At 43.9% G+C, this 14,539-nt stretch overlaps 1 protein-coding gene across 2 annotated transcripts in view; it reads left to right on the top strand.

Moving 5' to 3' along the window:
- The window catches only part of TBC1D4 (TBC1 domain family member 4), a 331,945-nt gene that overhangs the window by 238,980 nt on the left and 78,426 nt on the right, over positions 1 to 14,539 (top strand). For both annotated transcript variants that reach the window (XM_029603027.1, XM_029603026.1), the window contains exon 8: positions 482 to 604. In XM_029603027.1, coding sequence (XP_029458887.1) covers positions 482 to 604 — 123 coding nt within the window. The remainder of the gene's footprint in view (positions 1 to 481; positions 605 to 14,539) is intronic.

Raw genomic sequence — 14,539 nt, 5'->3', positions numbered from 1 at the left:
CCTTAGGCCTGTGTCTAGTGCAGTGAAAAGATCAAATGCTGTGCCTTATAGTAACAAATTCATGTCTCCGCAGCAACTAGAGGTGGGAATACAAATTGCAGGAGTGAGGCTGGAGAAAAATGTATTCCGGAATCCTCAGACCAACTGTACACACACAATAAAGTTATACATTTAAAAAACCAAAAAAATCTTGTGTGAGATAAACACCCCCCCCCCCCCAATTTGCTAATGCTAAAGCAAAACTTGGACTGCTGATTTTCACTGCTTTGTAAGAGCCCTCTTGCACCGAGGGACACAGAAGCCTCCTTGTAGTTGTAGGCATTACTATATGCTTAAAGAGCATTTTTGAGTGCAGAGGGAGAGAGTGAGAGCAATCCTGTTCCCTTAAAAGGTTCTGGATAATGCATAATCTCCTGCTGTGTTCAATAAATAAATCTTTTAGTCTCATTAAAAAAGATATTATTGCTATTTTTTTTTTCAGCAAAACATTTCAAATAGCCCAATTCCAGAAAACACTGCTCCTAGTGGTCGATTCAAACTTGACATTCTGAAAAACAAAGCCAAGAGGTCCTTGACCAGCTCTTTGGAAAATATCTTCTCAAGGGTAAGATCATTAGCTGCGTACCAAGTGCTCTTCTGATACCACTCACGATGATAAGATTACTGTGAGGCCTTGTTTTGGTAATAACTTTTTTCACAGCCAGTTCATAGTAGTTGCAAATCTTTGTATTAGAAAAAAAATGTATCAGCCTTCCTCTTGGATGACAACCAAGAGTGGCTTGCTTCTGTCTCTTTCTCTGGAGTGTGTCCAAGGGAGAGTGAAGGAGGAGCAGCCCAGAACTTTAAAATCATCATTTCACTGTACCGCGGTAGACTAAGAAGCATTATACTCCATTTAGAAATAAACATAATGTTGTGTTAAATTTATATGTAAAGAGATTTTAGGTCATGTGTTTCCAGAACAGTGAGCTCCTTGTTTGAGTCTCTTGTCACCCCTGCAGTGCAGACCCTACCGTGTTTAGATGGGATAGGAGCCAATGAGTGTTTAGAGGCATCTGGGGACATGTCAACCAATTTTTTTTTTACTTTCTGTTTATTCATTTTAAGTATGTAAGTTATATACAAACATATTTCATATAATTAACAAATACATTTAAAAAAAGGTTGCATCCAAATTTTCCTTCAAACACAAAAATAACTAATTAATCAAAGCATGAGATCTCACCCTCCATAAAAGAGGGAACCTGACCAAAGAAATGTATATGCTAACAGTTACTACCAGGGTGGATTCATGCCTAGCTTGAACTCCGAGGATGCTGTTTTAGGTGCCCTGCAAATGTTTACCTGCCATAATGGTGAAGAGCAAAGGGAAGACCTGGTTCTGTCCTGTGGACCCAGGCTCCATCTCGGTCTCAGGTCCTGTTGACCAGTTTGTCTCTTAAGAAGCTGCATCGTTCTAATGGGGGAAGGGGCGCCACCACTCTCCCTGGCCATGAGACTACCTCGCTCCAGGAGAAAAGGAGGCTTCCTATGGACACAACGTCAGCGCTATCAGCGGGCCTGGGCAAAACTTGGATGGGGCAGCAGCATCATGGTGAGCTGTTGAGGTCTATTTTGTTTCTTGTTGAAGGAACTGGTACAGTGGGGTTGTGGTCAGGCCAGGTATTGCTAGGAGTCCTCGTTCGTTTACATCTGGCATTTTATTTGGAAAGGCCCAACATTTTTATTTGAAAGTTATTTGTCTAGCCATAGAATAACTGGGTACATCTTTGTAGGGGCAGATATGTCCATTTTCTTCACAATTACAAAGTATTACTAAGAAGGTTTTGATTCAGGAATTGGGCTTTTGAAATATAATAAAAGCCTGGACTCAGTGAATAATAAAACTCAAAAGGTGCAACATTGTGAGTCCTTTCTAGTTAATAACACTTAAATAACAAACTTAAAACTTTAGAGAAAAAAGCTAAACCTAAGAACTTGTGCTTGATAATTGTTCCTAAATCTGAGAAGCTGCTTACACTGGAAATATTAAAAATATTTTTATAGCTATTAAACATTTTGTCAGAAATTATTCTGCTAATGCTAATGCATCTTCCATCACCAAAGAGAGACAAAATTAGGGGAGCAGCTTGAACTGTCTTGAGTTTCATCACAGTTTGCATTTAACAGCTTTTTTGGAGGGCTCTGGAGATTTTCGAGCTATTGCTGCGATTATGATCGTGAACTTTGTGATGGACATGGTTAGAGACTGGAGACTATGTTAGTCTTTAAAAACAGGGAAGAATTATTTGTTAAGCATTTTTTTACATGTAGCCAAGGCTACCCAGAAGAAAAGAAGGCAATTTTTAATTCTATAGCTTAGACTGTTTCAAATTGGAGCCATGTTTTTTTCTTAAATATCCATACAAATGTGTGATTAAATTTCAACATAACATAACTGTTGCGCTCTTGCTTGCGGGCCTAGCCACGAGCAGGCACTTACCTTCGTGACCAGAGGTCGCCATCTTGCTGCCGGTTCGCGGCCTGGAGACCACCGCCATTGTTGTCGCCATGCGGCTCGGAGGCCGCTGACTTCACTGCTGCTAATGTTGCCTTCCTCCGCGGCTGTGCCGCCCCCGAACATCCCCACACGGCAGGAGGCCGCCGATGTGGTCTCCGCAGCATGGCGCCGCTTGTGGCAGGCCTTCCCGTGGCAGGAGCTGTCCCTTAGCCTCCTTCCAAGCGGCCTGAGGAGCCACTGATGTCATCCTCTTCGTCGCAGTCCAGAGGCCGCCGACACTGGTGTTTCCTGCGGCAGGAGCCACCTCCTCTCTCTACTTTGCGGCGGGGCGCTGCCTCCGACATCGGGTCTGGCCACAGCCTGCTCCAGCCCCTCCTCTTCTGTGCACCTCTTCCTGTTTCATGCTTCCCTAGGCGTGAGACCGAGCCTCCTCAGTAGATTTAAAGTGCCATCAAGGGAGTAGTCCCTCTGGCTCCACCTGGTGACATCACATGGGTGTTTCCTGTTCAGCCCTACAAAAGGGCTCACTAATCATTCCAGCTTTGCCTTTGCAAGGTGCTAGTTATTCTCCAGGACTCCTTGTCTCTGCTCCTGCTTGGCTTCCTTGTTCTTCGTGGGATCCCTCGTCGTCATCGTCTGTTCCTGGTCTCTACTGATGTCCCTCCATGTTCCTGTTGTTCCAGTAGTGTTCATCGTCCCGGTTCCCGATGTTCCAGTTGTCCAGATGTCTTCGTCATCCATGTCCTGATGTCCGTCCTGTCCAGATGTCTTCACAGCTCCGCTGTGACCCGTTCCTCGTGGTCCGTGACCAGTCCGGCTGGGTTGAGTAGGGCGCGTAGTGACCCAGTGGTCTGCGACCATCCCTGCTGGGGTGTGTAGGGCGCTGGTGGGTCTTTCCATCCATCGGAGCTGAGGATCTTCTATGTCCCTTCCTGCCACCTCCAGGGTCCTGAGTCATCGATGTTCTGCTTTGCTTGTCCCGGCTGCCCTTCGTTGGGTGTCCTGGAAGGTCCATCCTGGATGTCCTAGATCTTTGCCTTGGAGGACCTGACTTTTAAAACATTTCTCTGATGTCTTGGACTCCGGCTACGCCTAGCCTCCGGCAGACTGTGCTCAGTGGATAGCCCAAGGGGCCTTCCTAGCCACTGGAACCTCCCTTCCGGCTGAGGGTGTTAGATTGATTTCCGGATTCCACTCTATCCTGAGTTTTAACACATGATTTTAGCTTGCCTTGTCCTGCCTTGCCTTGCCTGGGTCTTTGTCATCGTCTGAGTCTGGTCTTCATCATCATCTGAGTCTCGTCTTCATCATCGTCTGAGTCTTGTCTTCATCATCACCAGAGTCTTCATCTTCAGTTCCATGTCTTTGTCCGCCCTTGCCTCATGTCCCGCCTGCCGCATCTGCCGTTACTCAGTGACAGGTTCAAAAGGGCTTGGAGTGGTCAGAGGACTACTCAGAGACCAACCTTGCTTGGTTGGCCTCACTGAGGCCATGCAGGTCGGCAGGGGCGTGGGTTCCAGTCTCTACCCAGAGGAGGACCTGTCTCACCTGCCTCGGTGCTGCTTTGGAGCTCCTCTTCTAGTTCACCGAGGTCCAAGGGCACACTTTCCCGTGGAATTGGGAGCGCTCCCTAGTGCTCCTTCCTTCGGTTCCAGAATAATACAACATAATGGGTCAGACCAAGGGTCCATCAAGCCCAGTATCTTGTTTCCAACAGTGGCAAATACAAGTCACAATTACCTGGCAAGTACCCATACATTAAATAGATCTCAAGATACTAATGCTGGCAACAAGCAGTGGCTATTCCCTATTGATTAATAGTAGCTTATAGACTTTTCCTCCAGGAACTTATGTAAACCTGTTTTTAAACCCAGCTACACCAACTGTCTTAACCACATCCTCTGGCAATGAATTCCAGAACTTAATTGTTCGTTTCATAATCTAAAATGCATGTTTTGTTGAACCTGCTCAATTAAGTCTTTTAAGCAATAAATTGGTTCAAGTTGCAGCTCCAGTTTCTGCACCTATGGCTGCCTCAGATCCAAAGGGCTATTTTTGGCTTGTCTTCTGTAGCAGAAATGAGCGTAGCATCAACCTAGTTCAGCGGCCTCCTTTTTTCTTCTTCTAGTGTTATAGCCCCATACCCTCAGTCAGGTTTATTCAAGAGACTGCTGAGGGGGGGGGGGGGGGGTTATGATAGAGGTCTATAAAATCATGAGGACGAGAAGGGGTAAATGTGAATCAGTTAATTACTCTTTCAGATAATACAATGATTAGAGGGCACTCCATGAAGTTTGTAACATTTAAAACAAATCAGAGAAAATTCTTAATTACTCAATGCCCAATTTACTCTTGAATTCATTGCTGGAGAATGTGGTAAAGCTGTTAGCGTAGCTAGGTTTAAAAAAGGGTTTGGACAAGTTCTTGAAGGAGAAGTCCATAAACTGCTATTAATCAATTTGTCTTAGGGAATAGCGACAGCTGTTACTAGCAGTAGTAGCATGAGATCTATTTAATATCTGGGTACTTCCAGGTATTTGTATACTGGATTGGCCTCTGTTGGAAACAGGATGCTGGGCTTGATGGACCCTCGGTCTGACTCAGTATGGCAACTTCTTATGTTCTTATGTTGATAACCAGTAGGTGGCAGAACTGGCAGCTCCAAGAGAAGCACTTCCTGCCTTTCCTTTAGGCCACTTACACTATACAACTGGTGCAGTGGCAGGAAGGTGAAAGAATATGGACCTTCTATTGCATGATCAGGGCATATGTTTCTTACCTCTGTTTAGTTCTGAAATCAATTATATCTAAAAGCAGGGACATACAAATTATGGGGTTAATATTTTGCCAAGGAAGGAGAAGTCTCTTGCAGTAACTTGTCAGAATTGTTTAACTACACCAAGAGTACTGTAAATTGCATTTGTTTAAAAAAAATTGAAGGATTATCGATAGCAATTCTTGACAAAGCAGATACTTTCCTTTGATGCACTGGCTATTGTGTATACTCAGATTGCTAAACAAACCAGCGTCTTTGCTGAATATCAGATGATGTGGTAATTTTATTCAAAGTAAGATGAGTGCCATGCTTGTGGTTGTGTTAAAAATGGCTCGGGAAGGCTAGGGCTGGATCTTTGGAATCAGCAAGCACAGCAAAGATATATTAAGGTTTGATAAATGACAGCACGGTTGCACTTTCCCTTTCTTTTTAAGCCATGATATAACTTATAATTAGCATTTCTTAGAAGAAGGATTATAACATCACATAACTTTCTAAGAAAAAGTAGGGTGTGGCAATTTTAGTGTGTTAGCTGATTGCCGTATAATTCTCTATTACTAGTTATAGTAGCAGCACAGATTAAAGAGTTTCAAACGCCATGGAGCATGGTACTCTCTAGGGAACTTTCAGAATTAAACATAGACGCAAAGGCATACAAATGAAAAAAAATGTATTGGTGCTCTGAATCAAAAGTGGGGGAGCCCAAAAAAACCAACTATGCATTAATTACATAAAAAGGTTTCTTTGTGCTTTGCCCATGTTTTTTTTTTTTTTTCCAATTCCATACATCCACTCTGTCCTTGAAGAAATATTTTCTAATGTTACCCCTCAGACTAACCTTGCTCCTTCCCACCCCAGGCCTCATATATTGACCATAATCCCTTGTCTCCTGTAGTGCCACAGCTGCAGGAAGGACCTCAAAATTCAACCCTTGCCAAGTAATTAGCTGGTTCCAGCAGAATTTCCACAGGAGACTGGGGGGGGGGGGGGGGGGGGCTAAGCCAAGTCAGGGAAGTGGCAGCTTATCAGCAGTGCATTTGCAGCTCATTCCCTCTTCTGGGCTGATTGGGCAGGCAGAAGGAGAAGGTGAGTAGCAGCACTTTAAATCATGTCTTTCTCCACTGCTACCTGCGGCCCGACTGCCCTTTGCAGTTCAACCCCACAGTCAGGACCAGAAGAAACAGGAGGAGAGCAGAGTCCAAGGTGTTTCCACTCACCTCCTTCTCCTGCCAGCCTGATCAGTGAGGAGGTGGGAGGGGGAGATTTTGGGCTAAAGAGGCACTGGCGGATCAAGGGGTGTATGTGCGTGTGTGTGTTAAAGAGGGTCTAGGGGATAATTGTGTGTGTGTGTGTGTGTGTGTGTGTGTGAGAGTCTATGTGTGTGTGTGTCTGAATGAGGACTGGGGATGGGTTGTACGTAAAAGAGTTGCTAGGAGGAGGGTGTACATGTGTGTATTGGCATTTGGGATAGAGATATGAGAGCGAGGGGGCACCTGAGATAGGGAGAGGAAAGAGGGAAAGAAAATGGGGTAGGAAGAGAAAGAGAGAGAAAGATTATTGAAGTAGGGAGGAGACGAGGGAGCAGGAGGGATAGGGTTGAGAGAGGCTTTGAGAACCAAGGGATGGGGAAGGGGATAGAGAAGAGGTAGGGTTGTGAGGGGAAGCAGATTTGAATCCAGGTGAGGGATACCTCCCTCTGCATATCTCCCAAGATCCTAGAACCTCCTCCCCCTTCAAGATCCATCCCCCAAATCTCATATCCTGTCTCCTCTTCTCTTCCTATCTCCCTATTTCCTTCTCCCCGATCTTCCTTCCTTCTATTCCCCATCCGTAATCCACAATTCTTCTATTCCCCCAGATCCTTCCTCTCTCCCCCCATCTCTGATATTCTTTGTCCTCTCCCTATCCTTGAGCTTTTCTCATTTTCCCTACTTCACCCTTGATCCTCCCTCCTCCTTCTGCTCTGCCCATCCCTAATCCTTCCTCTCTGTCTTCTCTCCCTATTCCTGAGATATTTTCTCTCCCCCCACATCAATACATGAAATAACGACCCATAAAACTCCCAAATGAACAAAATAAGCTATATAGATGCAAAACAAGGTTGGAAAGTGATGTTTATTATGCAAAATAAAGTTGCATTATTTAATTGCAAATTTATTCAAATTTATGCAGATATGCTGCAGAATTAAAACTTTCTGCAGAACTTTCTAATTCTTGCTTCAGAAACTTTCCATGGATTACTGCATGAAACTAGGAACAGTAATCAAGACCTCTTGCATTAGAGCTTCCTCTCCACTGAAAATTATTTTTGTATTAATAATTGTACCCTTGAGATATTTTAAAAAATATCAAGCCATATGTTTTATAGACTTTTGACTGTGTTCTGTTACCTCCATAGTAAAATAGTAAATGATACCAGAAAAAGTCCATCCAGACTGCTCAGCTGATATTTTTCTACTTGGGGCAGATGAGCATAAAATTCCCATAAGCAACCCATAACCAACTCTACCTCATCCCACCTGCCCTTTCAAAGCCCCACCCACACCTCCCTCCTCCACATCAGTTCCAAGCGAACCTAACATTCGCTATAGCACTGGCCTCCATGGCCTCCACTGGTAGGCCACCTCAAGCCTTATTATCTTCCTCTATGAATCTTACAAGGCCAACACTAAATCCAACACTCAGGATCCTACTATGTCTTATTACCAAGTTTTGTAGTAATCCACACAGCCATCACAATTAGCAAAGCCATTGTCCAAAACATCTGGCTTTCCCGTGGTCATTGAATTTGGGGTTTTAACCATGGTCACTTCATGCAGTTTGTCTCAGTGCTTTCTTGGAAATCTGATATAACCAAACCACTGCTATTAGGATTATAACTGCAGTTCTGTATGGTTTACCCAAGTGCCTTCTTGGAAGCCCAATCTGTTAAGGTTGTAACTACCGCTACATGAAGGCTACCTTGTTGTCTTCTTGGATGCCTGATGCAGTCATACCACTGTTGTCACGGTTGTAACCACCTCTCTGTGCAGTTTACCTTAGTTACCCCTAAGGCTTGTGGTGCCAATAAGTCATGCTTCCTCTATCCCTTTAATTTTTTAGTAAGGAACAACTGTGTTTATCCCATAACGTTTTGAAGACCATTTCCATTTTCACTTTCACCATTCAGAGAGGGTATGCCAGGTATCCACCATCCTTTTTGTGAAAAAATATTTTCTGACATTGTTCCTGAGTCTACCATCTTGGAACTATATATCATGACCCCTAGTTCTACAACTTCCTTTCCATTGAAAAAAAGGTTTCTTCTTCTTCTACATTATTAATACCTTTCAGATATTTAAATATCTCTATCATATCTCCTCGGTCTCTTCTATAGAGTACATATATTTAGGTCCTTATGTCTCATCTCATATATGGCTTTGAACCCACACTTTTTTAGTCGCTTTTCTCTTGGCTCCTCTAGCCTATGCTCTCCAGGTGATGCATTGTCCTTTCACACCGAGTCTATCTCCCCAAGGCCTACTGCCCAGGAGGGAAGAGTTAGGTCGGTTGTCATAGTTGGTGATTCGATTATTAGGAATGTAAATAGCTGGGTGGCTGGTGGGCGTGAGAATTGCCTGGTAACATGCCTACCTGGTGCGAAGGTGGCGGACCTCATACATCACCTAGATAGGATTTTAGACAGTGCTGGGGAGGAGCCAGCTGTCGTGGTACATGTGGGCACCAATGACATAGGAAAATGTGGGAGGGAGGTTCTGGAAGCCAAATTTAGGCTCTTAGGTAGAAAGCTTAAATCTAGAACCTCCAGGGTAGCATTCCCTGAAATGCTCCCTGTTCCATGCGCAGGTCACCAGAGGCAGGCAGAGCTCTGGAGCCTCAATGCGTGGATGAGACGAAGGTGCAAGGAAGAGGGATTCAGTTTTGTTAGGAACTGGGGAACCTTTTGGGGAAGGGGGAGTCTCTTCTGAAGGGATTGGCTCCACCTTAACCAGGGTGGAACGAGACTGCTGGTGCTAACCTTTAAAAAGGAGATAGAGCAGCTTTTAAATCAGAAGAAAGGGGAAAGCCGACAATCGCCCAGCAGCGCATGGTTCGGAGAGAGGTATCTTCAAAGGATACTAATGATGCATTAGAATTAGGGCATCCTGACAGTGAGGTTCCAATAATAAGAAAAGTAGTCCAAGTGCCTGTAACTAAAAACTCACCTGAGCTAAAAAATTCTAACTTATCCCTATCAATTAAAAAGCAGAATGAAAATACAAACAAAAAACAAACTTTGAAATGTTTGTATGCTAATGCCAGAAGTCTAAGAAGTAAGATGAGAGAATTAGAATGTATAGCAGTGAATGATGACATAGACTTAATTGGCATCTCAGAGACATGGTGGAAGGAGGACAACCAATGGGACAGTGCTATACTGGGGTACAAATTATATCGCAGAGACAGAGAGGAGCACCCGGGAGGCGCTGTGGTGCTTTATGTCCGGGATGGCATAGAGTCCAACAGGATAAACATCCTGCATGAGACTAAATGTACAATTGAATCTTTATGGGTAGAAATCCCTTGTGTGTCAGGGAAGACTATAGTAATATACTATCGTCCACCTGGTCAAGATGGTGAGACTGACAGTGAAATGCTAAGAGAAATTAGGGAAGCTAACCAAATTGGTAGTGCGGTAATAATGGGAGACTTCAATTACCCCAATATTGACTGGGTAAATGTATCATCGGGACACGCTAGAGAGATAAAGTTTCTGGATGGAATAAATAATAGCTTTATGGAGCAATTGGTTCAGGAACCGACGAGAGAGGGAGCAATTTTAGATCTAATTCTCAGTGGAGAACAGGATTTGGTGAGAGAGGTAACGATGGTGGGGCCACTTGGCAATAGTGATCATAATATGATCAAATTTGAATTAATGACTGGAAGAGGGACAGTAAGCAAATCCACGGCTCTCGTGCTAAACTTTCAAAACAGAAACTTTGATAAAATGAGAAAAATTGTTAGTAAAAAACTGAAAGGAGCAGCTACAAAAGTAAAACATGTGCAGGAGGCGTGGTCATTGTTAAAAAATACCATTCTAGAAGCACAGTCCAGATGTATTCCACACATTAAGAAAGGTGGAAAGAAGGCAAAACGATTACCAGCATGGTTAAAAGGGGAGGTGAAAGAAGCTATTTTAGCCAAAAGATCTTCATTCAAAAATTGGAAGAAGGATCCAACAGAAGAAAATAGGATAATGCATAAATGTTGGCAAGTTAAATGTAAGACATTGATAAGACAGACTAAGAGAGAATTTGAAAAGAAGTTGGCTGTAGAGGCAAAAACTCACAGTAAAAACTTTTAAAAATATATCCAAAGCAGAAACCCTATCAGGGAGTCAGTTGGACCGTTAGATGATCGAGGAGTTAAAGGGGCGCTTAGAAAAGATAAGGCCATCGCGGAAACATTAAATGATTTCTTGCTTCGGTGTTTACTGAAGAGGATGTTGGGAAGGTACCCGTACCAGAGAAGGTTTTCATGAGTAATGATTCAGATGGACTGAACTAAATCACGGTGAACCTAGAAGATGTGGTAGACCTGATTGACAAACTGTAGAGTAGTAAATCACCTGGACCAGATGGTATACATCCCAGAGTTCTGAAGGAACTAAAAAATGAAATTTCAGACCTATTAGTAAAAATTTGTAACCTATCATTAAAATCATCCATTGTACCTGAAGACTGGAGGATAGCTAATGTAACCCAAATATTTAAAAAGGGCTCCGGGGCGATCCGGGAAACTACAGACCAGTTAGCCTGACTTCAGTGCCAGGAAAAATAGTGGAAAGTGTTCTAAACATCAAAATCGCAGAACATATAGAAAGACATGATTGAATGGAACAAAGTCAGCATGGCTTCTCCCAAGGCAAGTCTTGCCTCACAAATCTGCTTCACTTTTTTGAAGGAGTTAATAAACATATGGATAAAGGTGAACCGGTAGATGTAGTGTACTTGGATTTTCAGAAGGCGTTTGACAAAGTTCCTCATGTGAGGCTTCTAGGAAAAGTAAAAAGTCATGGGATAAGTGGCGATGACCTTTTGTGGATTACAAACTGGCTAAAAGACAGGAAACAGAGAGTAGGATTAAATGGACAATTTTCTCAGTGGAAGGGAGTGGGCAGTGGAGAGCCTCAGGGATCTGTATTGGGACCCTTACTTTTCAATATATTTGTAAATGATCTGGAAAGAAATACGATGAGTGAGATAATCAAATTTGCAGATGATTCAAAATTGTTCAGAGTAGTTAAATCACAAGCTGATTGTGATAAATTGCAGGAAGAGCTTGTGAGACTGGAAAATTGGGCATAAAAATGGCAGATGAAATTTAATGTGGATAAGTGCAAGGTGATGCATATAGGGAAAAATAACCCATGCTATAGTTACACAATCAGGTCGATACAGTAAAGTGTGCTCCGTCGGAGCGCACTGTCAGCCTGCTCTGGACGCGTGTTTTCCCTTACCCCTTATTCAGTAAGGGGAGGAAAACACGCGGCCCACCCGCAGCACCTAATAGCATCCTCAACATGCAAATGCATGTTGATGGCCCTATTAGGTATGCACGCGGGATCCAGTAAGTAAAATGTGCAGCTAAGCCGCAGATTTTACTCTAAGAAATTAGCGCCGACCTTTGGGTCGGCGCTAATTTCTTCCGGCGCCAGGAAAGTGCACAGAAAAGCAGTAAAAACTGCTTTTCTGTGCACCCTCCGACTTAATATCATGGCGATATTAAGTCGGAGGTCCCCAAAAGTAAAAAAAAGTAAAAAAAAAAAAATAAATAAAATTTGAATTCGGCCCGCAGCTGTCGGGCCGAAAACCGGACGCTCAATTTTGCCGGCGTCCGGTTTCCGAGCCCGTGGCTGTCAGCGGGCTCGAGAACCGACGCCAGCAAAATTGAGCGTCGGCTGTCAAACCTGCTGACAGCCGCCGCTCCTGACAAAAAGGAGGCGCTAGGGACGCGCTAGTGTCCCTAGCGCCTCCTTTTCCCCGTTTTTCCCGCGTCACCTCATTTAAATACTGAATCGCCCGCACCGGCGAAGGGCTGGTGCGCGCGCCGGGAGAGTGGGCGTTCGTCCGCTCTCCCGCGGTCTTACAGTATCGACCTGAATGTTAGGTTCCGTATTAGGTGCTACAACCCAAGAAATAGATCTAGGCGTCATAGTGGATAACACATTGAAATTGTCAGTTCAGTGTGCTGCGGCTGTCAAAAAAGCAAACAGAATGTTGGGAATTATTAGAAAGGGAATGGTGAATAAAACGGAAAATGTCATAATGCCTCTGTATCGCTCTATGGTGAGACCGCACCTTGAATACTGTGTACAATTCTGGTCGCCGCATCTCAAAAAAGATATAATTGCGATGGAGAAGGTGCAGAGAAGGGCTACCAAAATGATAAGGGGAATGGAACAACTCCCCTATGAGGAAAGACTAAAGAGGTTAGGACTTTTCAGCTTGGAGAAGAGATGGCTGAGGGGCATATGATAGAGGTGTTTAAAATCATGAGAGGTCTAGAATGGGTAGATGTGAATCGGTTATTTACTCTTTCGGATAATAGAAAGACTAAGGGGCACTCCATGAAGTTAGCGTGTGGCATATTTAAAACTAATCAGAGAAAGTTCTTTTTCACTCAACGCACAGTTAAACTCTGGAATTTGTTGCCAGAGGATGTGGTTAGTGTAGTCAGTATAGCTATGTTTAAAAAAGAATTGGATAAGTTCTTGGAGGAGAAGTCCATTACCTGCTATTAATTGAGTTGACTTAGAAAATAGCCACTGCTATTACTAGCAATGGTAACATGGAATATACTTAGTTTTTGGGCACTTCCAGGTTTTATGGCTTGGATTAGCCACTGTTGGAAACAGGATGCTGGGCTTGATGGACCCGTGGTCTGACCCAATATGGCATGTTCTTATGTTCTTATGTTCATATTCTTTGGGAGTACAGCCTTCAGAAATGAACACAATATTCTAGCTGAGATATCAACAATGACCTGTACAGAGTCATCACCTTTTTTTTCCTGCTTGTTATGCCTCTCCCTGTGCACCCGAACAACTCTGTCTGTGGCTATCATCTTACTTCCTTATCAGACATTGTTACCAGGAGGATTCTCTTCCTTATACTCTAATATGTAGTGCCTCCTTACATATCTGCATCCCAAATGCATGACTCTGCACTTTTTTTGCATAAAGTCTTAGCTGCCATGAATTCAACCATTCCTCAAACAATCTTAGATTACTTTGTATTCTGTCTACTCCCTGAGGAGTAGACAGAATACAAAGCATCGCCATCCTGGCATATCAGGAAAAGTTTGCAGGTAAGCCATGTTGCTTTTGTGATGGTACTGGAGGAACTTGTCAAAGAAGGGAAAGTGGGCATACATGATGGTTTCTGGGCTAGACATCAAAGATTGTATGTTTAGGATAAAACCAGAAGGAAATCATATTACCTTAGGGGCAGATTTTTAAACGAGCGCGCGTGGGGTACATTTGTGCGTGCTACCCGGCGCGCACAAATGTATACCTGATTTTATAACATACGCGCGCTGCTGCGCGCGTATGTTATAAAATCCAGGGTCGGCGCGCGCAAGGGGGTGCACACTTGTGCACCTTGCGCGCGCCGAGCCCTAGGGGAGCCCCGATGGCTTTCCCCATTCCCTCCAAGGCCACTCTGAAATTGGAGCGGCTTTGGAGGGAACTTTTCTTCTGCTCCCCCCCACCTTCCCCTCCCTTCCCCTCCCCACCTTGTTTTATTTTTTACGCCTGCCTCTGTCAGGCGTATCTTGCACGCGCCGGCCAGTTGCTGGCGTACCAACCCCTGGCACAGCCGCTGTGCGGGAGGCCTTGGCCCCGCCCCCGGACCCCCTGGATCGGCGCCATGCCCACGCCCCCTTTCCGCTCCTTTTTCAAAGCCCCGGGACAGCCGGTATAGAAAAACTTAAAATAAATAAATAAATAAATATGCGCATGCAAAAACTATAAAAGTTAAAAACTATTAAGATACATTGGCCCAAACCACTCAATGGTTAAAAACGTGAGAGAAAAAAACAAGCTTTAACATTCTTCCTGAATTTTAAATAATCTAACTCAAGCCCAATATCAAGTAGAAGTGAGTTTCACAATAGTGGTGCTTATTAAACTAAAAGTGGTTTGTCAAGTGGCCTCTAAATGAATCTCAGTATACGAAAGTAGTTTTAATAAACTCTGCTGCAATAACCTTGAAAGAGAA

The sequence above is a fragment of the Rhinatrema bivittatum genome, chromosome 5, assembly GCF_901001135.1.
Source record: "Rhinatrema bivittatum chromosome 5, aRhiBiv1.1, whole genome shotgun sequence".
Classification (NCBI taxonomy): domain Eukaryota; kingdom Metazoa; phylum Chordata; class Amphibia; order Gymnophiona; family Rhinatrematidae; genus Rhinatrema; species Rhinatrema bivittatum.
The sequence above is the reverse complement of the archived record's forward strand: the minus strand, read 5'-3'. Positions and strand labels throughout refer to the sequence as shown.